We start from the raw sequence: 24,628 nt of genomic DNA, 5'->3' as shown, positions 1-24,628 counted from the left end.
GTGTGAAAATTGGAGAGTACCATGTCTACCACCCTTAGATGGTATATGTGATCTTTAAAGGGAATCTGTCAGCTCCAAGACTCCCCCCAGACTAGCGCAAACGGTCCGATTATGTAATTTTTATCTTTATACTCACTGATGCTGTGCTCCAACAAACCAGCAGTAAAATGCATTGAGAGGACTCCTCTTTGAGTCCTCTCCATTATGTGCATGAGCTCAGGAGTCCTTTCAATGCATTTTACCGCTGGTTTGTCAGAGCACAGGTTCAGAATGCAAGCCAGTATGAAAGATACAAATTATATAATCTGACTCAGCATTGACACCATACACCACTTACCCTTGTTTGGGGGGTTTCGGAGCTCACAGATTCTCTTTAAAGGGCACAAAGTACCCAAAAGTATACAAAAATTGTTATTGTAGGTACAATACCAGATAAGGCTGAGTAAATAATAATTTGTGAAGATGAGATAACATTATTTGTGCATCTATGTTGTAGAGCAAGCTCTTGGCAGTATGGGAGGATAGGGGAGAGTTTTTTTTTTTTTTTTTTTAATTCATGGTGGTTTTACACATTTTATTTATAATTTTATTTTTTTACTTTTTTTTTTTTCTTCTTGGACTCTTTACTGGGATTCCTGCACTGATTCCTTATAAAATGCAGTCTGATAATTACCTGTCACAATTACTGATAGGCACTAAATAAATTAAAGACAAACAGTTGTACCATTCATGTCTTTTACTGAGCACATTGAGTAACCATCCACAGTGCACGGAGAAAAAAATGAACCCTTCAATTTAATAAAATGTAGATCCCCCTTTGTGAGCAATTGCCTCCACCAAAAATTTTCTGGTAACTTCAGATAACATTTGCAAAACGTTGAGGAGAAATTTTTGGACCATTCCTCCCAGCAGATGTGTTCCAGTTAATCGCTATTCCTGTGGATGCATTGCATTCACACCCCTATTCAGGTCATGCTACAGCATCTCAATAGGGACAAAGTTGGGACTTGGCCATTCCAAAACACAAATCTTCTTTTTCAACCATTACTTTAGTTGATTTACTTGTGTGATTTGGACCATTTTCTTGTTGCATCACCCAACGTCTCTTCAGCCTGAGGTCATGGATCCTTACATTCTTCTGTAAAGTGATTTGATGCAGGTTAGTATTCATAGTTTCCTCCAAGACAAGGTGTCTAGGCTCTGAGACAGCAAAGCAGCCCCAAAACATGATGCTCCCTCCACCATACTTCACAGTTGGCATGAGTTTTTGGTTTTCCACCAAACATAGTGCTGTGCATTTGTGCTAAAAATGTCTTTAGAACATTTTCCCAGAAGCATTGTGAAAGAGCAACATGCAGGTGATTTCCAACAAACTTGACATGGACTGTAGCTTCCTTCGCAGAGTCCTTCCATGAACGCCAGTCTTGTTCAGTGTTTTGCTAATAGTCATCCGTGGTCTTTTTGCTGTTAAGCTTGAGTTCATTCTCACTTCTTTCTTGATTGCCCATTGGAGTGATCTTAATAGGATGCCCACTCCTAAAGAAAGTAGCAACTGTCCTATATTTTTTCCATTTGTAGATAAATTGTCTAACCATGGAATAATGTACATCCAAGACTTTAGCAATACTTTTGTGATCTTTCCAGCTTCATTCAGTTATCTGCATGGTTCACACATCTTTCTTTAGAAAAACAGATCTGTCAGTATCCAGACATTGTGTGCTTTATTTAATAGGTGTAACAGCGATTGCGGATCGACGGTGTTTGCCTACTCACCAACGCGGTCCCAGGGTTCGTGCTCAGGGCCTGGCTGCCTCCATCATTGGCCACGTCCAGCTGCATTACAGGGCAGTGGTGATCTGCTGCCAGTGTCCCTCCATGCACTGCTCCGGTCCTGGACTCTGTGCCTGCAGATGCTGAACTTTCAGGAATCCGCTCCACAGTTTCCTTCCTGCCCTGGACACAGCATGATTTTTAGCCAGTTTCCTGTAGCACCTTGGTAAGGGCCGGTGCACATCACTTCCTGTGATATAAGGGTTTTGCACATGTGACCTGTGCAACCAATCCCAACCAACCTGCACCTACATAAGTGGTCCAGCCCCCTTCCCAGGTGCCTGAGCATCAAAGGTCCTTGTGTCCTGCAAAGGTTGCTTTTATCTGTGCTTCTGTTCCTGTATACCTGACCCATGCATGTGTTTATGGACTCCGCTACCTGTTTGAACCTTGCCTGCTTCCCCTCAACTCTGTTACTGACCCGGATTGCCTGACCTCTACCTGTGCCGCCTGCCCTTTGGTCCTGCACTGTCGCTCCTGGTTATGCCTCGGCCTGCTCAGTACTACTGTACCTCTGATACCTTGTACTTGGTACCCCCTGGTCTTCCTGGACCAGCTACCTTGTGTGCCAGTCCTCCTCAAGGAGGAAAGTCCTCACCATCTGGGGTACTTTGAAGAACGACGGGTTCGCTTAGACAACGCCCTTAGAGGAGGTTGGTCACTTGGCACAGTGGGTTCACACCCGCTGGTGCGTGAAAATGGGCAAAGAACTTGTGAAACCCACAATTCTAATCATATTGAAACCTTTTGCCAATTTGCTATTAATGACATCATTAAAACTTACTTTTTCTCCATGCATTGTGGATGATTACTCAGTGTGCTCAATAAAAGACATGAACAGCACAACTGTTTGTGTGTTATTCAGATTGTGTTTGTCTATAACTCTGGCTTAGATCAGAAAATATTTTCTTAGTAATCAATGCCGAAATCCAGGTAATTTCAATGGGTACTCCTTTTTGTAAATGCACTAGCTTTGGGGCTGCAGAAATGACATGATATGTGCTATTCCAGCATTCCTCTATATACATAGTAAACACAATAACGATCTAATAGTTACTGAGGAACGCTGGGAGGTCACAGATCATGTCCTCCCGACATCCTTCTCTCACCTAGGTGATTGTTGGAGGCCTATGACTTCACTGCAACATCACATGTTTTAAACTCAATAATGGGCATAGGTGCAGTTATAATAATTTAAATATTAGAGAAAATCAAAAACACTCCTGCGCTCCCATACAAAAAAATCTACCAACCTATAGTTGAAGGTCCGCTGCACAGTGTATATAATGGGCTTTGCTGCTGACGCCCAGGGTACAAAATTGATTAAATATTGATTTACCTTACGGTAAAAGCTTACACTGGCGCTGGTAGGTAGAAATGTGACACATAAAATACAGTGGCTGGATGAATATTCCGATTTAGTAAAAGATGGATATCATTGACAATCCAATGAATTAATCACCGCAATGATAATTACCTTTTCTCTGGATGTGGGCTGGAGAAATAGTCTAAGTTCTTTAAATATTTGCACAGTTCCCGTTCCTGTGTGTAGAGGGGTGTGAAGAGAGGCAAGAACTTCACTGCTCACCTGCTAGCATTCACACTGCTCCGGCCGGTAGCTGTGTGGTGCGAGGGAGCAGACTATGGTTTCGGCGTCCAGGATTTTCTGTGCGTGTGACGTCACCGCGAAGTACTACTGGTGCTCCCAGAGATCAAAGTTCATCCGACGCGTTTCTGAGCCGTCGGGCTCCTTCATCAGGGATGGTCTGACCATCCCTGATGAAGGAGCCCGACGGCTCAGAAACGCGTCGGATGAACTTTGATCTCTGGGAGCACCAGTAGTACTTCGCGGTGACGTCACACGCACAGAAAATCCTGGACGCCGAAACCATAGTCTGCTCCCTCGCACCACACAGCTACCGGCCGGAGCAGTGTGAATGCTAGCAGGTGAGCAGTGAAGTTCTTGCCTCTCTTCACACCCCTCTACACACAGGAACGGGAACTGTGCAAATATTTAAAGAACTTAGACTATTTCTCCAGCCCACATCCAGAGAAAAGGTAATTATCATTGCGGTGATTAATTCATTGGATTGTCAATGATATCCATCTTTTACTAAATCGGAATATTCATCCAGCCACTGTATTTTATGTGTCACATTTCTACCTACCAGCGCCAGTGTAAGCTTTTACCGTAAGGTAAATCAATATTTAATCAGTTATAATAATTTATTACCATGAATCTCACCCCAACAATGAGAAATAATGGAAATATCCAAGATACACATGGAAATATACATTAACATCATTCTTTCATAGCAAGTAGAAGTAGATTTCTTACCTTTCGGCAAGTACAGAAGCATGCTTTGGATTTTTCTGAAATGGGTTCATTCCCAAGCTGAAACATGTAAAATATGAGAATAATATTAAACTAAATATATTAAGTATTATACCACATGGTTGACTTCAGTTATCTTTCACATCTTCTGAAGCTCCATCTCAAGAATTCAGGTTTTTAAGAGTTCATGACAAAGCTTCCTGTACGTCTTTGTACCTTTATAGCAGTCCCTTGGCCTGTACGGCCACTACGGTAGATGATTTAGGAGCTTACTAAAGATGGATTTCTTAGTGAGTTCAGTAGGAGCTGCATAAACCTGTATTCAGCAAACAATACCCGGTGGTGACTACAGGCAATCAGAAGTTTATAGAGAATCCACCAACTTTATGCTGCCCCAACTCCTAAGTCCTAACAGCTCCAACACATGTTGATGAGTCCTCATAATCATGAGCTAATGGATCCCTCCTACGGCAAACAACAGCAGGTGGAGCGAGGAGCTCATGGAAATCAGGACTCATCAGCATGTGCCGGAGCTGTTCAATACAAGATTTTGGTGAAACAGCTGGGAAGTTAAATAAAGAGACCCAGCGTTTTGCTGAGGGGTTTGGTCACTAGTTTATGATGCCCTTAATGAGAAGCCTATAGAGAGATTCCTTTTAATATTTCAATTTATGGCTCACGTATTATTAAAACTGCGATCTAACCCCTACGTTTAATTTAATGACAGAATTCTGGACTAGAAAGAGCAATGAAATGAGATGTACACTTTAAGAGTGAAAGGTCTGCTCAAATAAAAGAACTTTCCCATCTCAACCTTTTTAGCATATCACTAGGTTATGCTACAAATTTGTCAGAGGTGGGGCCCACCTCTAGGACCTGCTCCTATGTCCAGAACGGGACCATCTCCATTCACTGCCTTGGGACTTCTGAACATGGCCAAGCAAGTGCACTCAGCTATTTTCAGAACTCCCATAGCAGTGAATGAAGAGCAAGCTGCACAAGCACAGCAACCTCTCCATTTGCCGATATGGGACTGCCGGAAATAGCCAAACTAGCGCTTGGCTATTTTTGGAACTCCTATAGTGGAAAATAGAGGGAGGCCGCACATAGGCAGCTGCTCTCCCTTCACTTTGATGGTCCCATTCTGGAAACAGGAAGAGGTCCCTGAGGTGAGACCCGCACCTATCTGACATTTGTGACATATCCTAGCAATATGCTATAAAAGTTGAGATGGGACAATCCCTTTAATTTCAAGAGAAAAATAAATAAACAACATGAATTTAGGGAACAACTTGTACCTATACACATAAAATAAGTCCTTACAGCGGCTTAATGGGGGGGCTTCTCTTTCCTGCTGTCATTTTCATGAGCTCAAAGCGGTTGGTGTACAGCTGTGTGTGCGTCACACCTTCATCCTGGGCATAGATCTGACTTGTCCGAAGAGGGCGACTGTTCTTTGTCTGAAGATGAAAGGCTGCATTAGTGACCAATACAAACTTGTGGAAGACCACTGTAACTGGTATACAATCACACATTGTGTTGTCTAGGGCCACTGTTACAATATTCACTAGTAACTATATATAATATTTAAGTTCTTGAGCTGTTTATATTATGTCCAGTCATCTGATAGAACCTTCCAGATACTGTATGACAGAAAAGTGGGTCATTTTAGAGCAAAAATGTCTTCCCGACTCCATTCAGGCAATCAGATAACTCCCTGGATCAACGACCCCTCTCTAGTAGCTATAGCCTGTAATATTATTACACTCCAGAAATACATCCAGGCCCCTCTTGAATTCCTTTATTGTACTCCCCATCACCACCTCCTCAGGCAGAGAGTTCCATAGTCTCACTGCTCTTACCGTAAAGAATCCTTTTCTATGTTTGTGTACAAACCTTCTTTCCTCCAGAGGATGATGGAAGATCTCTGTACTGACCCCTGATATATTTATACATAGTTATTAGATCTCCCCTCAGTCGACTTTTTACTAAAGTGAATAACCCTATATCTTTCTGGGTACTGTAGTCTACCCATTCCAGTAATTACTTTAGTTACCCTCTCCAGCTCTGCTATGTCTGCCTTGTTCACAGGAGCCCAGAACTGTACGCAGTACTCCATGTGTGGTCTGACCAGTGATTTGTAAAGTGGCAGAATGTATGAATGCATAAATGTTAAGATTCTGAATACAGATTCTTTAATACAAACAGGCAGATTTTAATTGCATTGACTGTTTACTCTATGACGCTTCATTTGCCATAGCTATCTTGTCATAAATATGATTATAATAGAGGAAATAATATACTCAACGGCTGTAAAATATAGGCATGCTAGAAGCAACTGAATGTTCCCTTCATCCTGTTAGTTAATTGCACATCTGTTATTGCAGATTTTTCAATGGCTTAGTAATTGACAATTGCTAGTTTACTTTGCCAGTCTTACATTATTGCAATGTTCTGCATAATGTGATTGAACACCCAGAGCTCTTTCTGCACAAGTGCAAAGATATATCTACCGTATATTGTACTTTAAAATAAAGGGGTTTTCCAATCTCTCTATACTGATGTCTTATCCTCAGGATAGGTCATTAATCTCAAATCTGAGGGGGCCCCACACAAGGCACCCCCACCAGTTAGCTGATTGTCAGCCAGTGGATGGAGCTGGTAATTACTGGCACTCCCCATGTAATAACTAGAGTGGAGCATCTATTCTTATGACCATGTTGTGCCATCCCTTTATTATTCCTGCTAGGAATTATAAATGAATTACTAGCAGTTTGCAATGAAGGTTTGGCTCGGTGTAAACAGCTGGGCGTATGTCTGACACTGGCAGCACTGACTGGACAGGGACACACTCCCAACTTGTAACATCCACCTGGACCTTCATTGCACACTGTCAGTAATTCATTAAAGGGAACCTGTCAGCACCAAAATGGATCATAAACCGCCAGCAGTACCGTAAAACTGTTAACATCCGGCTTCTAATGAAGTTCTTGTGTAAGATGTCTGAGGCGCATGATCGCTGTAAGACAACTTTTATTCCCCCGCAGGTCGTATGCAAATGAGGCTTCCTTGCTTCGAGTCTAGGTAAGCACGCCCCCTAACCGTCCCCTCTTTTGTTAGATTGACAGCCTGCAGCGCGGCCGGGATGGCATAAGTCTCGCGCATGCGCAGTGCGCCGCTGAAACCCGGCTAACAGCGGCAGCCGGAGACAAGATTGTGCCTTACCAAGGAGCGCACCGCGCATGCGCGAGACTTATGCGATCCCGGCCACACTGCAGGCTGTCAATCTAACAAAAGAGGGGACGGTTAGGGGGCGTGCTCACGCGAGATTTTATCTGTAGGGGCGTTCCTTTGGCGGAGCTGAGGAGTTTGACTCTTCTCTGGTCACACAAGTAAGATATGACTCTTTAATGTTAATTTGCATAAAAGGCGGGAAGTACAAAAATGCATAATACTTATTGAATTCGTCTGCAAATGAAATTAAAAGTGTAATTTATATGTTTAGGGTAACACAATGAACATTTAGAAACGCTCAGTGAGGGTAGCATAGTAGAGGTGACAGGTTCCCTTTAATAACTGCTAGAAGGAATAACAAACCAATGGCAGAACATAGACTCATAAGAAGAGATGCTCCAGAACTCTTATTACAAGGGGGATGAAAGCAGTTGCTAAGACCTCCTTAAGCTTAATGCCTTGTAAGGCTTGTTCCCCGTATAGTAAATATACCTTTCTTTGTAAAATCTATTGCTTTTTTTATCTGTCTGCTAATAGGAATCAAGTGCGCTGTGGAGAAGGCCACAGTGCCAGGGTCATTTCGTCCACCATTGCTCTGCCTTAGGGATGAGTGAATCGAATTATACGAATCAATTCATTCATCCCAACAAATTTCAAGTCTGTGAGGGGGCGTCCCTCCACAGACAACGTGCCCACAGATTACCGTGGCAGCACATCTCGCGTGGCCATGATAATCTCATGCATGCGCTGTTACTGATATGGCTAGTTAAATGAATAAGCGGCGCATGAAAATTTGTTGACACTGATTCGTTTACACATCATAACGCATGATCCAATACTAGCTGTAACAGCGCATGCATGAGATTTATAGGTGCGAGATGTTCGACCATGTTAATCTGCTGACAGAAGGAGCGTGGGGACACGCCCTACATAGTGTAAATTTGTTTGAATAAATGGAGTCATATGAATTGATTCGCTCATCCCTACTCTGCCTCTTTCACCACCTAGTGCCTACACTCTGCTTTGATTGACAGGGCCAGGCTTCCCCTGCCTGCAGCAATTGTCCTAACTTCGGCGCATGCACAGTACAGTCTGTAGAGTTCGGGCCAAGACCTGTTCTGTGCATGGTTTGAACAAACAGCTCCGGCTTTCAGACCCAGGAGTGATGATGCAATTTACGTTTTACTACTTTTCATACGTAACATTTGTGATGTAGTTCTGCATGTAATCCATAGTATTGCACACTTGCTGCAAATGTGAGATGCAGCCAAATGGTTTCTCTCCAAACCTCCAGCAGCTGTTGTTGGATAATCCTATTTTTAGTATTATACTGTTATTAAAGCTCAATAAAATGAGCTGTAAGATTTTCTATTAATAATTCATATCATACTGATATAATTGAACAAAATTCATTCTCTTTGAAATATCTACAACAACCGATATTATTCCCTCCCCCCATAAATTGAATTTGTGTAGAAGCTAGCGATACTTCTAATTTAATCCTTGACAACTGTGTGTACGCCATAATTGGAAAATTATTGGAATTTATCTCCACTTAATGATAAGGGGAACATTGTGTATTTGGGAGTAATCTGCTTCCTTCAGAATTATTATGCTCTGTCCATAGGTTTGGAAAGAGTTTACACATTTACACGGTTCATCTGACATCCTCTGCATTATAATTTCTAGTGTCTCTAGGGATCTTTTAAGAAATCAAGTAAAACAATGAAATTATAATGTATGTGCAGAAGCTAAACAAATACAAACCTTGTATATACTCTTGGTTTTCTTCTTAGGGTTAGCTTCAAACATGAGCTGTAAAAAAGGACACGGGTTACATATAATACTTAAGTAATTAAACAACATCAATAACATTTTCTCACTAGTTTGAAGCTCACAGTATAAAACTGTTCCATTAAAAAAGGGTTCTCCAGGATTTTCATATTGATGGACTATCCTCAGCGACCATCCAGCAACCTCTGCAACACATATTTCCATTGAACTGGAATGGGCGCACTGTATCACAAAAATAGTGCAGGTATCTCCCTATCTTTGTGAAGATGCTGGGCAGCCTACCACTATTGCACCACTTTCTCCATGTCCCAGCGGGACACTCTAAGAAGTGACCCAAAACCTCTCTTACATTTACTCGATCCGTTTCCCCAAGATCTTCCATTTCGGCCCAGAGGTGGCATAAGTCTAAGATGTCCTTTCCTGAAAGAGACCGCTCGGAAGGGGAGGTTTCTAACAAGCAGCAAACTCCAGATGAGGAGCAGTCATTCAAATTCTATTCTATGATGGACAGTCTCATTTCAGCAGCAGTTGAGACTGCCCAGGTCACAGAGACAGAAACCTCTCCCGCCCCATAAGGGTTCTCGTTTTTCCTCAAATCACTCCGATTTTTACTCCTCTCTGACAAAGGAGTGTAACTTCCTGAACTGGCATTTTGTCTAAATGCCTAAACCTCCTCTACCCTTTTCCAGAGTATCTAGTTAAAAAATGGTCCTCACTGCCTGTTGTGGACTCACTAGTTTTGTACCTGGCCAAACATAACACCCTACCCATGGCAGACGCAACCTCCTTCTGCGATCAAAAGAATAGGAATTTTGGAGTTTTTCTCCAAATCCACATTATACAGCCTTCCATCCAGTATTTGCCTCCACCTGGGTTAGCAATGCCATGGCCGAGTGGGCCTCATGCCTACGCACGGGTATCCTGGCAAAGGAATCTCTAGAGGGAAAAAACACACACCTGCCGCAAAACAGGTCAGCTTGCACCAACCACTTTAAGAGAAACAAATTTTACAATCCAAGCCTACAGGTAGCAACCTCTCAGGATCAAAAAAGACAACCATCCTTTTTACGCCTTGTTCCTCATGGTGGCCCTGCACTAGCTCCTTAATCCCCTCTTCCTCCATGCCTGCATCCGCATGAATCAAGGCCACCATCCGAATCCGTTTGGATGGGGGATGGTAACATCAGTTTTGAGAGACATGGCTGCCTCACGTTTCAGATGTGTGGGTACAAGAGGTCACATTGGCAGATACAAAGATTTTCCTCCTCCCCACCCTCCATGGTTTTTCCAGAAACCATTCCAGCCGCTCATACCAAAGCCACAGCATTATTCCAAGCCATTCGGATCCTAATCGCCCAAGGAGTAATTGTTCTGGTCCCTCAACACAAGAGATTCCATGGGTTTTATTCAAACCTGTTTGTTGTTCCCATAAAATACAGGTCTGTCCTGTGTTGGATGTCAAGACCCTCAACAAGAGCATCCGAACGAAAAAATTTCACATGCAGTCTTCACATCCCAATATGCGTATCACACCAGCAATACCTGAGGTTTGCAGTGAGATCCCTCCACTTTCAATTTATGGCCCTGCCAGACTAGCAACAGCACCAAGGACGTTCACCAAATTGTTCGCCTTGCTCCTTCATTCACCGGAAAAGATGACCCCCCTACACAGCAGTGTCCTGAAAATTTGCCACCATTGTCCATTATCAATTTGCCTATGCATACAGGTAGTGGGGCTCATGGTGGCAGCTATGAAAGCCGCTCTGTATACTCAGTTTCACTCTTGCCCCTGTACTCTCCAAATGGAACAAGTCTCTGAATGATCTTATCTGCTTGCCATTGTTGGTCCGCCACTCTCTTCCACGGTGGATTTTCTCCTAGAGGCCGGCTTTGAGCCGATCCTTCATCTCTCTCCGTATCACGACGGATGCCAGTCTACATGGTTGGGGGAGTGTTCCGGTACCTCAGTGTTCAAGGGGAATGGTCTCCGGAGGAGTCCTTCTTCCCTATCAACATATCAGAACTGCAGTTCATAAGGTTCTCGTTGATACACTGGACCTACCAGCTTGATGGCCACTCAGTCCTCAAGGAGGCAAACAACTCGACAGCAGTAGCATACTTCAACCATCAGGGAGGAATGAGGAGTCCACAGCTATGACAGAGACGTCTCTGATATTAGAATGGGCAGGGATTCACATACCAGCCCTGTCGGCATTCCAGGAGTGGACACTTGGATCGTAGACTTTCTAAGCAAGGAGCGCATAGATCCAGGAGAATAGGCGCTTCATCCTCAGGCCTTTCAGGAGATATACCATCGTTGGGGACTTCCGGACATAGATCTCATGGCATCCCACCTCAGACGTCAAATTCCTGCCTTTGCCACTCGGTCTCACGTTTCTCAAGTTCTGGTGGTGGATGCTCTAGTCATTCCGTGGGACCAATTTTCATTCCCTTATGTCCCTGTGGGACGCGTATAGCTAGTGGGAGGATCAAACACTTTTAGACTTAGTGTCCTCCTCCTAGTGGCAGGAGCTATACCTATGGTCTCTCCTGTGTCTCCCAATGCTCGGAAGAAAAAAGTGTTGTACAGTAAGTTACTAAAAGTCCTGTTTTTATATCCTTTTATATCCTGTCTGATGAATTTTATTCAAAAGATAATTTATTCATAACACATAAGTAGAACCTTTCTCACCTTCCCTTCTTCTCTTGGGATGATGACATTTTCATACCGACTGCGGCACTGTTTAGAGGATCGATAGATTCTGCTGCATGAGTTCACCACATCACTGACTAGATCCCAGTTTGGGGTGTGAGCTGGTGATACCACTGTTAAATTTAGGGGTAGCTCCAAAAGATGTTTAACAGCCTGCAAAAGAAAGTAGTAAAATACAGTAATGTCTAATTTCTGTATGACATACCCAGATAACAGGGCCATGTTGATGCCATCTACTACTGCCACTGAGTTCTGCCATGAACAAATATCGACGAAGAACCAACAGGGAACCATTTTTACTCATGTACAGACTGTTTACTCTAGAAAACCAAAGCAATGTGGATCATGGATACATAATCCACTCCGGACGAAGCCGCATGGCAAAATGCATAGAGGTCTGAGTGGGATTGTGCTGCCCGAGTATGCCACCAGTTGAGCGGTAACCATACTTATTATATACTATATATATATATTATGTATAGATCTTACTATTAATGATTAATTATATTGAATGTATTATGTAAACCACTCATATTCATTTCCTGTGGCGGTTAGTACCTTTTGTAATGTTTTGTGATTTTAGGGGGTCATTTTGAGTTATGTGTTTTATAAATTCGATAAAATTATTCATTAGAACATAGATTTAGAGCCTAATTTTTATGAGGTCTAAGGGAATATATAGGTGTTATATCTAGTGCAGAATCTCTTGGCATTAGAGAGGGGTGTATCTAATATATCGTGTTAATAGGTTACCCATATAGTCTACTTTAGTGTTAAAAAGGCTGCACACTTTTATTTGCATCTGCCAACTTGGCCAAAGCCAAGTTCATACCTTCTTCTGAAATATAGTACAGTTTTCTAGGAACGCTCTCTGAGTACCATAATAGAAAGCATCCAAGCAGACACAGCTAAAAGCTAGCATACATGCACAACCCTTTGAATTCTCACTGTGAGCTAGTGTTCATGCACCTGCAGCAAGGCCCAGTCTTCGCTGATCAGCCACTCGGGATTTTCGGGCCCTGTTTCAGTTGCTGATTTAACCAGAGTTGGCAGTGGTTTGGCAAACTGCGTTTGCTGTTTGAGAAGGATGTTCTTCTTTTGTTCTTTGCCTTCTCTCTTCACTTTCAGCATGCCGGGGGTTGCTCTATCAAACAGAGAACGAGGAGGAACCACTGATTCTCCATGCCTTTGTTTCTTCTTTCGACCTGCAGCTAAGCATATAGAGCAATTCTTTACAGAATACAGAAACCAGTACTGAGTAGAAGGGATTGTGGAGTTTTAAAAATGAGAGATTAATAGAACAATAAATCTTGAAATAAATGCTAAAAGTAAACACAAAATATAGGTGCCCTGACTGTTTGTCAATCTGCATCGTATTCTGCATGATCCTGACCGTCTTGTAGAAATCCTGCAGAGAACAAAGGGTTTAACCTCCTGCTGATCTCTGCCTAATAAATGACTTGTCTGTCCTTCTGCAGACAAGGCTAAGCAAGGAGGTTCCTGTTTCAGCCAGCTGTCTTACAGCCAGACATAGAGGATGAGGGGGGACATGGCGGAGCTACTGAGATTTCTTTACATATTTCTCGGTTTTAATTGTAATATAAGCAAAAAGATGACCAAGGAAATGATGGGAGGAAGTGCTGAGAAATAGTTTATGCATTTACCGTTTACTGTTCTTTAACTAAAAGAGCACTATACACACTCCATCTTGGAACTATATACAGTAAAATTAGTTTACTGTGAACTTATCTCATTGACCAAGTTAGAAGAGTCTGTTTTCAGGTCTATATATAGTACTTGCTGCACGTAATATATGTATGTACTCTAACACATACATAAAAAAACTGTGACCCCCCTCCACCACCACCTGCAGTGAACACCCAAGGGCCAAACTGTAATACTGCACCATTTGCTGAAACAATACAACCTCTTTGATGTATGTGAATAGATTCAAAATAATCATAAATCGTGCTGGGTTCTACTTCAAATACCATCACAAAAGATCAGATAAAATGAGTTCTATTGGCATGCGTTGTTTCTTTTTCAACTGCACTACATGTAGCTTCACCACTGACTTAAATGGTCATTTAAGGGGTTTTCCAAGACTTTTATACTAATGACCTATCCTCTGGATAGGTCATCAGTATCTGAATGGCGGGGTTCGAAACCCAGGATCCCCGTATATCAGCTGTTTGAGAAGGCAACGGTGCTCGCAGTTGCGCTGCGGCCTTCTCGCAACTTTGCCTAGGTCATGTGACATCCCTGAAATTAATGGGGCTGAGCTGCGATACAGCCGCTCTACAGTGTACGGTGCTGCGCTTGGTGAGAGGAGGATAGGTCATTCAATAAAAAAGTCTTGGAGAACCCCTTTAAACTATGTAATTTACAGGTTTTCTACTGTTTAAGGATAATCATATAAAGGTGGCATATCCCTTTAATTACTGGTCTATATAAACATACACTCACCTAAAGAATTATTAGGAACACCATACTAATACGGTGTTGAACCCCCTTTTGCCTTCAGAACTGCCTTAATTCTACGTGGCATTGATTCAACAAGGTGCTGATAGCATTCTTTAGAAATGTTGGCCCATATTGATAGGATAGCATCTTGCAGTTGATGGAGATTTGAGGGATGCACATCCTGGGCACGAAGCTCCCATTCCACCACATCCCAAAGATGCTCTATTGGGTTGAGATCTGGTGACTGTGGGGCCATTTTAGTACAGTGAACTCATTGTCATGTTAAAGAAACCAATTTGAAATGATTCGAGCTTTGTGACATGGTGCATTATCCTGCTGGAAGTAGCCATCAGAGGATGGATACATGTTCTCATTCTGTTTACGCCAAATTCGGACTCTACCATTTGAATGTCTCAACAGAAATCGAGTCTCATCAGACCAGGCAACATTTTTCCAGTCTTCAACAGTCCAATTTTGGTTTGCTCGTGCAAATTGTAGCCTCTTTTTCCTATTTGTAGTGGAGATGAGTGGTACCCGGTGGGGTCTTCTGCTGTTGTAGCCCATCCGCCTCAAGGTTGTGCATGTTGTGGCTTCACAAATGCTTTGCTGCATACCTCGGTTTTAACGAGTGGTTATTTCAGTCAACGTTGCTCTTCTATCAGCTTGAATCAGTCGGCCCATTCTCCTCTGACCTCTAGCATCCACAAGGCATTTTCGCCCACAGGACTGCCGCATACTGGATGTTTTTCCCTTTTCACACCATTCTTTGTAAACCCTAGAAATGGTTGAGCGTGAAAATCCCAGTAACTGAGCAGATTGTGAAATACTCAGACCGGCCCGTCTGGCACCAACAACCATGCCACGCTCAAAATTGCTTAAATCACCTTTCTTTCCCATTCTGACATTCAGTTTGGAGTTCAGGAGATTGTCTTGACCAGGACCACCCCCCTAAATGCATTGAATCAACTGCCATGTGATTGGTTGACTGGATAATTGCATTAATGAGAAATAGAACAGGTGTTCCTAATAATTCTTTAGGTGAGTGTATATCTGTACAGTAATAACGAGTATTAAAGTAGTTATAAATAATTAGCACAAACCAACCTGCAGGATCTGTCTTGTGTCTCTTGTGCTCCTTTCTCACATACACAGGGGGCAGTTTGGATTCTGGGATGGGGTTGGTATCATACATCAGACACATCACAGAATCAATATAAATGTCATTCTCGTCTTGCGGGGGAGTAGGAGGTGTCCAGATCTGAGCAGAAGATGCCACATAACAGTTAAACATGCACTGCAAAGTGTCAAAATATTACTAACTATATATCAGTAGGATATGACTTTATGGTCTATGATACTTACTGGCATTACCTCTGTCTGTCCCTCTGGATTGTCATAGATAAATTCCTGGTAGAAACAGAAAGCTTATTAACAATATGAACAACTTTGCTGGACTCCGTCTTCTGACAATAAATAGCAGTACTTATCAATAGGCTAGTACCCGGAAATGATATAAAATTCTTAAAATATATTTTCTGTTACATGTAAAGTGGTTATAATAACTTATTGGTGGAAATGTTGAGTGCTGCAAGCTGCTGATAAAACCACAGTGGCAAAAAGCAAAAGGTGCCATGAACCTACCTTATTATAAGCATCTTCTCTTGTGTAGGTCAATAGTTCTTCATCTGCTTCTTCCCAGGCCATTTTCTCCTCCCATTCCTTGTCTTCTTTTAACTTCTGCACTTCCCATGACTTCTTGGCCATGTTTACATCATTCTAGAAGTCAAAGATGGTATGTAAACAGTAAGAAATGCAATGGGGAAGATTTACTAAGCTAAATAACCAAGAATTCTGCCTCAATTTGCAGCAAAAAACTCTTGTACTTTCCGTGCTCCTGCTATGTCTTTTTCACCTCACTAGATGGTTTTGAAGAGTGTCTAAAGATGACCATGGTTAAAACTGGCACATAGGTGAAGGGTAAGCCAACCAAGAGGTGGCATAAGGAAGGTCTAACATGTCTAGTAAGATGCACCACATCTCTCACACGCTAATTTGGTACACCTTCTGCCTGCCTGGACTGAATTTAAGACAGTAATTATAAATGTCCTCCAACATATATTACGATAGGAGAAAAGTAATACCCAAGAGGACGCTACAGCCACCTGAGGACCTTTTCTACTAAAAGTTGTATGCCTGGAGAAAACAGACATTCTGCTGTTACAGCACTCTAATAACATGCCCTCTGAATTGTAGGAAAATAGACTGAGACAAGCATCTCCCCCACCCAATATTTCTGAAAACCTTTAGCCTCTAGTTCTCGGAAAGAAAAAAATTAGAAACAAAATGTTTGGCCAGTGGGACAGATTAGTGTCAAATAGAAATAACCTGTAGAAAAAGAGGCCATTGTGGTGCCCTGAAGACATAATTCAATTCTTCTCCAAAGAGTGGCTTGCAGATAGATATGACCTGCTCACAGCAGAAATGCTCTGATACCAGCTTATGTAAAAATACACAAAGATCAAGACAACTCCAGATGGAACCCTAAATCCCACACTTTCTGTAAGGTTTTCTGACCCTTTCAGGTCTCAATTACATTATACAAGACATCTAAATACCAACAAACCCATGTGTAGTCAGATCATTCATGTGCTAAGACCCCCATACACATTAGGCTGTTTTACACCTCAGTCTTTGGTCAGTGATTGTGAGCCAATAAGGGAAAGATCTGCTCCTGTTCTGTGTTTGGAGCCGCACCTGGTTTTGGAAATCACTGACCAAACACTGACTGTGTGAAAACAGCCTTTGAAAGGCGGCTGAGGCTGACAATCCAATGTTTATCGGGAGCTTCTGACTCTTCCCTAATAGGTGTTGTCATGGAGAGAAGGATTAGGCAAACTGAATATTTTCGCCTGATCCTTTTGTTCTCCCAGGAAGTGTGGAAGTAGCTCTCTCCCCATTGACACATAGACGCTCGGCCAAACTGAACGTGTATGGGGAAGTCAGGAGAGATCGTTGCAGCCACTGAATGTGTACGGCCAGCATTACTGCCTTCCATCTGCTCCCCCTACTACTGTTAACATGAAGGCAGGACTGATGGGACATGACTTGCAGTAAATAACCATGCAGGCACACTGATCTGTGTAGGAGCAGCATACACAAGATGGTAGGATCCAGATAGTCAGAACTATTTGCAAAGTTGCTTTGTTTGTTACATTAGATGCTTTGGAACAAAAAATGCAAATGATAGATTTTAGAACAATTTTTTGAAGAACACTATTAATGGCCGACTCCTGCAGAATGTACAAAAATGTATGCAGTAATATGACTTCTTCGTCCAATGCAGACTTATCATCTGCAGAGAAACTGCAAAACACTCTTCTAGTCCTTGCTTTTTACCACATTTATTCGTATTTTGACGAAAAACATGATGACCCCTCTATGAAGATCTGAGATTCAGAATGATTTATAATGTGTCGAACAAACACTGATCTATAATGATCTATGGTACATGATTTATCCATGAACAGCCTGATGGAGTTCCACATATCCGGAATAGCCGGATACTGCTGTCCACCGCTGGATCCAATTGACTACAATGGGATCCGACGGGGATCCAGCAGTTTCCGGCATGAGTGCTGGCTGTCAGCCAGACAAAAAACAGTGCATAAATACAAAAGGCTACAACGGAGATCCGGCCAGTTTCCGGCATGAGTGCTGGATGTTTACACCGGTTTTTGACACCAGTTGCCGAAACACGCCACTCTTGCCAGAAATTGTCCAGAGCCCTGTCTGATCCCATTGTTGTCAATAAGGTCTGGTGGTGAACGTCAGTATCCGGCTATGCTGGATATGGTGAAATCAGGCCGGTTATTCCTCTGCCGAAACAGCCTGCCAGATTTAGAAATGCAGATGTGAAACTAGCCTAAGGAGGCATAACGTCTGTTGTAGTGTCAGTCTCTATGAGTATATGTCCTTGGTGCACTGCTAGTCCTTCGTGTTGGTAATAATATACGTGCAATTAAAGTAATGTATTGCACCCTCAGGAGAGAATATCAGATTTTACCAAAGATCATCCTCCTTACAATTGCAAATGAAATCATTTTGTAACATTTTATATATAAAGTGATATGTTTAGCAGCAAACACCAAGCCATAACAGGTAATATCAGCACTGCAGGTGTTAACTTGCAATCATCTTTTATTTCTTCATGTGACGTATACTAACCTCTGTTTTCTCTGGCTTTTCTGTAGAGCTTGATGTATAGAATTCCTCAAGGTAGTTCAAGGCGTACTTCTCAATGGGGGTGAGCTGAAAGACACGGCAGGAGAATTGTGTTTAATGATCTCTACGCTTCATAAAACAGGAAAGAGACAAATGTTCACAAAACTTCCTTTTAACAGAAAGACATTTTACAGCAGCTCCCGAAAAAGGACATGAAGAAGCTGCTGTGGCCATCAATATGCGCTCTTCTGAGTAGGATATCCCATGTAAACGCTGTTCTTAACAGAGCCGCCCACATTACATGTAGGTCAGCCAAACCCATTGATTTTATCAGCCCTGGCTACATCTTAAAATCAATTATGAATCATTCATTTTACCTGCTCCACCACTGCAGCCAGCTCCTTCAATTCGGAGGTCTCCTCAGCATTGTTTTCCATTTCTGTCACCTTAATGTCTTTTGTCTCAGGCCCAGATAACTCCATATCTATTTCAGGTCCATGTTCAATACTCTTCAAAGCCTTTATGTTTTGAAAAAAATAAAAAATAACAATTTTTATTTGTACAATAACATATCTCATGGGCGATGTAATGCAGAGCAATTTCTTCTAACCTCTATAAATGGTTTGGCAAATTTTGTAGCTATTGTCTCTGCTGGAGGTGGCTCCTGAGATAGCATTACAAATTCTTCTGCCTTTACTCCAAATCCTGAGTCTTCCAGAGGGGAATAAAGCTCAAATAGCTCATGAATGGTTTGCTGGGAAAGAACATAACATCTGGTTATCCTCCTCACATGGTGATACATTGCTGGACACTAAGAATGAGATTTGGGGTTCATAGCACGCCAGTGAAGTTCTCTTTCATATCAACACTCAATCATGAATGGTTTGCTGGGAAAGAACATAACATCTGGTTATCCTCCTCACATGGTGATACATTGATGGACACTAAGAATGAGATTTGGGGTTCATAGCACGCCAGTGAAGTTCTCTTTCATATCAACACTCAATCATGAATGGTACGGCGATCAATCGTCTAATTTCAACATTGACCATGGAACTTCTTAAGTCAACGGTTTTAGCACAAAGGAGAATGGTGGATCATGTTTTAGAGTGGAAGTTAGCATCATATGTGAAAAAGTCAAGGGACCCTAGTGCGAGCTGACACTTCACCAAATATTTGATAAAGCAGTGAATAATATATAGAGGACTCTTCTCATTTGCTTCCTCTGTATGGTTCTATTCACAATGGTGGCATAGGTCGACCATTCACCACACATACAACGCAGTATACTTCTCTTTGTGATTGCCCACGTACAGAAGAGCACAATCTGATGTGAGTATACTGGCACATACAACCAAAGTAGGTACTGCTGACACTGTTTTGGTCTCGGTCAGGTGAATTCAGCCACAGTAGGAAATTCACAACAAATCTGCATTTAATGTTTCATATAGAATGAGGTGGTAGGTAGGTGGTAATACAGTATCACTGTTTAATATATCAGCAGCTATGTCTATTTGGCATTGTGGAAGATACCAAGAGATTCTCATATTATCAATCGATCTTCCTCCGAGAGTCATTTTTCATGGCATGTAAAGCAATTGCATTGCCGTTGAAGGCCCCCTCTGGTTACAACGTATTAATAATATTCTGCCCAGGGAAATTTGGGAATGAATGGGCCTCATGGTGTAACACTCATTATACTATCACCCCTGCCAAGCCCCGATGCGAACGTCCACTGACACATATTCTGATATTATGACACTTTGAGCGATGCGGATTGATTGTTATCTACTCCTTCCCCACTATTTATTTGCTGTTCTTAGTTTCGTCCGTTTTATTTGTCTTTTCTTCATCCTTCCTTCATTGTAATTAAATTTCTATTGTGTGTGATGTAACATGCTTTGTTCTGAAAATTTGGAAATAAACCAAATTAAATAAAAATGTACCTGAGTCAGAAAAGCCATAGAAAAGTCATTTCCCTGAGCTGCAACTTCTCGAATCAAATCCTTGGTGCCATTCTTCAGCAGCTTCTCTTCAACTGAATTTCCACTTATGAGCCTACATTTAGAAATGTTACGTTTAAAACGGACCCATCATGAGTTTAAGAAATGTAATGTACCTGATAATTTCCTTGGCCCCCTGAGCATTAAGTCTTCTCTCTCTGATCCCACCCCTGGTTCCTGGGATATGTCCTCCATTCATATTGGTAGTCAACTGTGGTCTGCCAACGGGGTATCTTGATTCTTCTTGTCCTATCATCTTGGACAGGGTCAAAGTGGCTTGGCTGAATGTGATCCTGCAAGATCTAACTTATTTTGTGTGATATGTTACATCTTGCAAGATCACACTCAGCCAGACCCTTCTGATACTGTCCGAGATTACTGGGCTGTGTCAGAGAGAACATGAAGAAAAGATGTGCTTGCCACCCCATTAGCAAACCACAGTCTACTAGCATGTAGAATGGCAATATGAACAGGGGGACAGATCTTGGGATCCATGAGTTGGAACAGAAAAAAAAAAAACTGAATGATCAGGGGACTGAATTCTATACATGCATTTTACATTCCTAAACCTCAGGACAAGTTCTCTTTAACAAAGCTATACCAATGCAAATAGCAGTTTACATTTCTTGGTTATCTAAAGACATGCTCTTACCTATATATGTGGATATCTTTGGTCCTTCCAATCTGATCACACCATGACTGAGCTCTAGAGTCCATCACTGGATTTAAATCACTGTCATAAAAAATTGCTGTGTCTGCTTCCACGTAGGGAACTCCAAGTGATCGGCTTTGGGTTGATATCAAAATGCAGAAAATCCGGGGGTCCTGGTTAAAGCTCCTCATCAGATCCTATATAAAACCATTGCAGTTCAGGCTACAGCTTTTATCAGAAACATTAGTGTCTACTGTCTACATATTTGTTTTCTCCATTCATTTCTATGGGAGAGCCGTAGATAGCCAAGTACAGTAGTCAGCTATCTCCGGCGCTCCCATAAAAATGAAGGGAGCGGCAGCGCGCTTTTCCGACAAGGGCTCCATGAGAGCCTGTTTTCTTGATCGGTGGCGTTCCCAGCAGTAGTACCCTCACTGATCTGATACTTATCACCTATCCTGTGGGTAGGCATAACTTTTTATAACCAGAATACCCCTTTAAACAATAAAAAGGTGGCATTAAACTTAAAATGCTCACTGCTAGATCAAAAGCTCAAGTGTGTTGAAATCAAACAAATCAATCATGGTTTCCTTCTACATCTGTAGTCAGGAGAGGAGCCCCTCATACACACTAAGGGCTCATTCAGACGGCCGTATGCTATCCGCAAAAATGCGGATCCGTTTTTTTGCGGATTAGATGCTGACCCATTCACTTCTATGGGGCCCTTTTCTATTCCACAGTTCTGCAAAAAAAATGAAACATGTCCTATACTTGTCTGTGAAAATCAGGACATGGCCCCATTGAAGTCTATGGGTCCGCAAAAATACTGAATGCTATCCGTTTTTTTGCAGATCCGTTTTTTTGCGGATCCGCAAAAAAACGGATAGCATTCAGTATTTTTGCGGACAGCATACGGCCGTCTGAATGAGCCCTAAGGCTGAGTTCACACTTCAGTTATATGGTCAGTTATATGGTCAGTTATTGTGAGCCAAAACCAGGTGTGAAAGATATTCACCTGTTCTGTGTTTTTGATTCACATCTAATTTTGGCTCCGAATAAATGATGGAAATAACTGACCAAATAGCTGAAGTGTGAACTTGGCCTAATCTGTTGATCTCACCAAAATCAGCAGGTCCATCCTTTATTTCTATCATGTGTATAACCACCTAAACTTCTTTATTAAACCTCAAAAATTACAGGAAAGAAACAGTTACATTATCAGCAAGACAAGATACTGTTTCAGTGGGTTAGTTATGTGGGAATGTGTCCTCTGTAAGAGAAGGAGAATGAGTAGTCTTTATTCTTTCTTTACCTTTTTGCCTCCTATTGTAACCCAGCGTATACAAGCGCCGGTTACATTGTGATCTGCTGACGGCCCGTGCCGCTGCAGATCGCTCTGTCATTAGACAGCAGAGAAGTTCAGAAGCCAGCTGGAGCAGCCTGGCTGTGATAGATGCTTCTAACACTCTGCTACAAGCATCTATCACAGTGTAAGGCTACAATCACATTAGTGATTTTTGCGGATCCCTCAGGGATCTGCAAAAACGCTTCCGTTACAATAATACAACCGCATGCATCCGTCATGAACGGATCCAGTTGTATTATGTCATCTATAGCCATGACGGATCCATCTTCAACACTATTAAAAGTCAATAGGGGACGGATCCATTTTCTATTGTGTCAGAGAAAATGGATCCGTCCCCATTGACTTACACTGTGTGTCAGGATCCGTCTTGGTCCACACCACATCGTGGACAAAAAAACGCTGCTTGTTTTGTCTCCGTGATGGGGACGCAACCAAACGGAACGGAATGCATTTTGGTGCATTGCGTTTTGTTCAGTTCACTTTTGTCCCCATTGACAATGAATGGGGACAAAACTGAAGCTTTTCCTTCCGCTATTGAGATCCTATGACGGATCCCAATAGCGGAATTGAAAATGCTAATGTGAAAGTAGCCTAAAATGTAAAAGCTGGCAGGGAGTGCTATTCCTTATGTAAGAGCACCACCTACTGGCTGTAAAATTAACTGTCAGTCTGAAGGCTGTGAATTAACCCCTTCCTGTCCTGACTGTGGCAAAAAAATGTAAATAAAAAGAAATAATGAATTAATAAAAAAATAATAAAAAGAAATACAGAAAATAATGTTATAGCAATAGTATTGCAGACTACATACACACCCATACAAACATTTATTATAGTTACGATAAATATATTTATTAGTTTTAGCAATAGTATAGTGGAATTTGTGTGTTTATAATACACATACACACATTTTTTTATTTTAAAAATCTAGGTATTCGTTTTAGTTATATTTTGTATAGCAGGTTTTTTTTCTGGCTAAAATATACAAACACGCATATTTTTTTCATTTATAAAAAAATGCAAAAAAAAACCCAAAAAACTTAAAATGTCAAAATTTGCCCAAAATGAATACCTTAGGGGAACAACATAAAAAAAAGGCACTTTGAAGGGGCTTGTAACATTTTGGCACTGTACAACATTTTTCTGGCAGTATGGTGCCATAGCAATGGAGACATAGACTGCCAAAATCCAAAATGTACTCCAGTCTTTTGAAGTCTTGTGACAGGCCCAGCCAGTAGATAAATTACATACGGTAAATAGCGTCCATTTTCAGGGTACAAGCATACAGTAATGATTTCAGAAATGTTTTATCTTGAAACCTTTTATAATAGTTAGAAATAAAATTTATAAGAAAGGAAAAATATAATTTTTATTCATAATTTTCGGTTTTTCCTTAAATATTTTAAAAAATAAATATTATATCCATCATCTAATGGCACAAAAGAAAGGTCTAAGGTGTCCCATGAATTATAATATCAAATACAGTGAGGAACACCCTGCGATTTTGCAAGTTCTCCCACTTAGAAATCATGGAGGGGTCTGAAATTCACATTGTAGGTGCATTCCCACTCTGAGAGACATAGACAGAGACAGATTTGAACACCTGAGAAAAAGAAAGAATTCTGACTCTCAGACCTGTTACTGTGCCTTTAAAAAGTCCACCTCTACTCCACTCATTAATCTAACTTAGTACCACCTGTCTGAGCTCTTTAAAGACACCTGTCCACCCCACAGTCAGTCAGACTACTACCATGGGCAAGACCAAAGAACTGTCAAAAGACACCAGAGACAAAATTGTGGACCTCCACAAGGCTGGAAAGGGTTACGGGGCAATTGCTAAGCAGCTTGGTGAAAAAAGATCAACTGTTGGAGCAATTGTTAGAAAATGGAGGAGGCTAAAAACGACTGTCAGTCTCCCTCGGACTGGGGCTCCATGCAAGATCTCACCTCGTGGGGTATCACGGATGATAAGAAAGGTGAAGAATCAGCCCAGAACTACAAGGGAGGAGCTGGTCAATGA

The 24,628-nt window shown here is 41.8% G+C and overlaps 1 protein-coding gene across 4 annotated transcripts in view; it reads right to left on the bottom strand.

The window, feature by feature from the left end:
• LOC120988662 (E1A-binding protein p400-like) overlaps positions 1-24,628 on the bottom strand; it is a 194,341-nt gene that overhangs the window by 19,922 nt on the left and 149,791 nt on the right. For all 4 annotated transcript variants that reach the window (XM_040416268.1, XM_040416267.1, XM_040416269.1 and 1 more), the window contains 13 exons: positions 21,246-21,442; positions 20,537-20,648; positions 19,201-19,344; positions 18,968-19,108; positions 18,594-18,677; positions 16,011-16,145; positions 15,732-15,776; positions 15,474-15,627; positions 12,876-13,117; positions 11,886-12,059; positions 9,167-9,214; positions 5,489-5,625; positions 4,169-4,225 (listed from right to left, as the gene is read on the bottom strand). In XM_040416268.1, coding sequence (XP_040272202.1) covers positions 4,169-4,225; positions 5,489-5,625; positions 9,167-9,214; positions 11,886-12,059; positions 12,876-13,117; positions 15,474-15,627; positions 15,732-15,776; positions 16,011-16,145; positions 18,594-18,677; positions 18,968-19,108; positions 19,201-19,344; positions 20,537-20,648; positions 21,246-21,442 — 1,670 coding nt within the window. The remainder of the gene's footprint in view (positions 1-4,168; positions 4,226-5,488; positions 5,626-9,166; positions 9,215-11,885; positions 12,060-12,875; positions 13,118-15,473; positions 15,628-15,731; positions 15,777-16,010; positions 16,146-18,593; positions 18,678-18,967; positions 19,109-19,200; positions 19,345-20,536; positions 20,649-21,245; positions 21,443-24,628) is intronic.

The sequence above is a fragment of the Bufo bufo genome, chromosome 2, assembly GCF_905171765.1.
Source record: "Bufo bufo chromosome 2, aBufBuf1.1, whole genome shotgun sequence".
Classification (NCBI taxonomy): Eukaryota; Metazoa; Chordata; class Amphibia; order Anura; family Bufonidae; genus Bufo; species Bufo bufo.
This window is presented reverse-complemented; position numbering and strand designations above follow the sequence as displayed.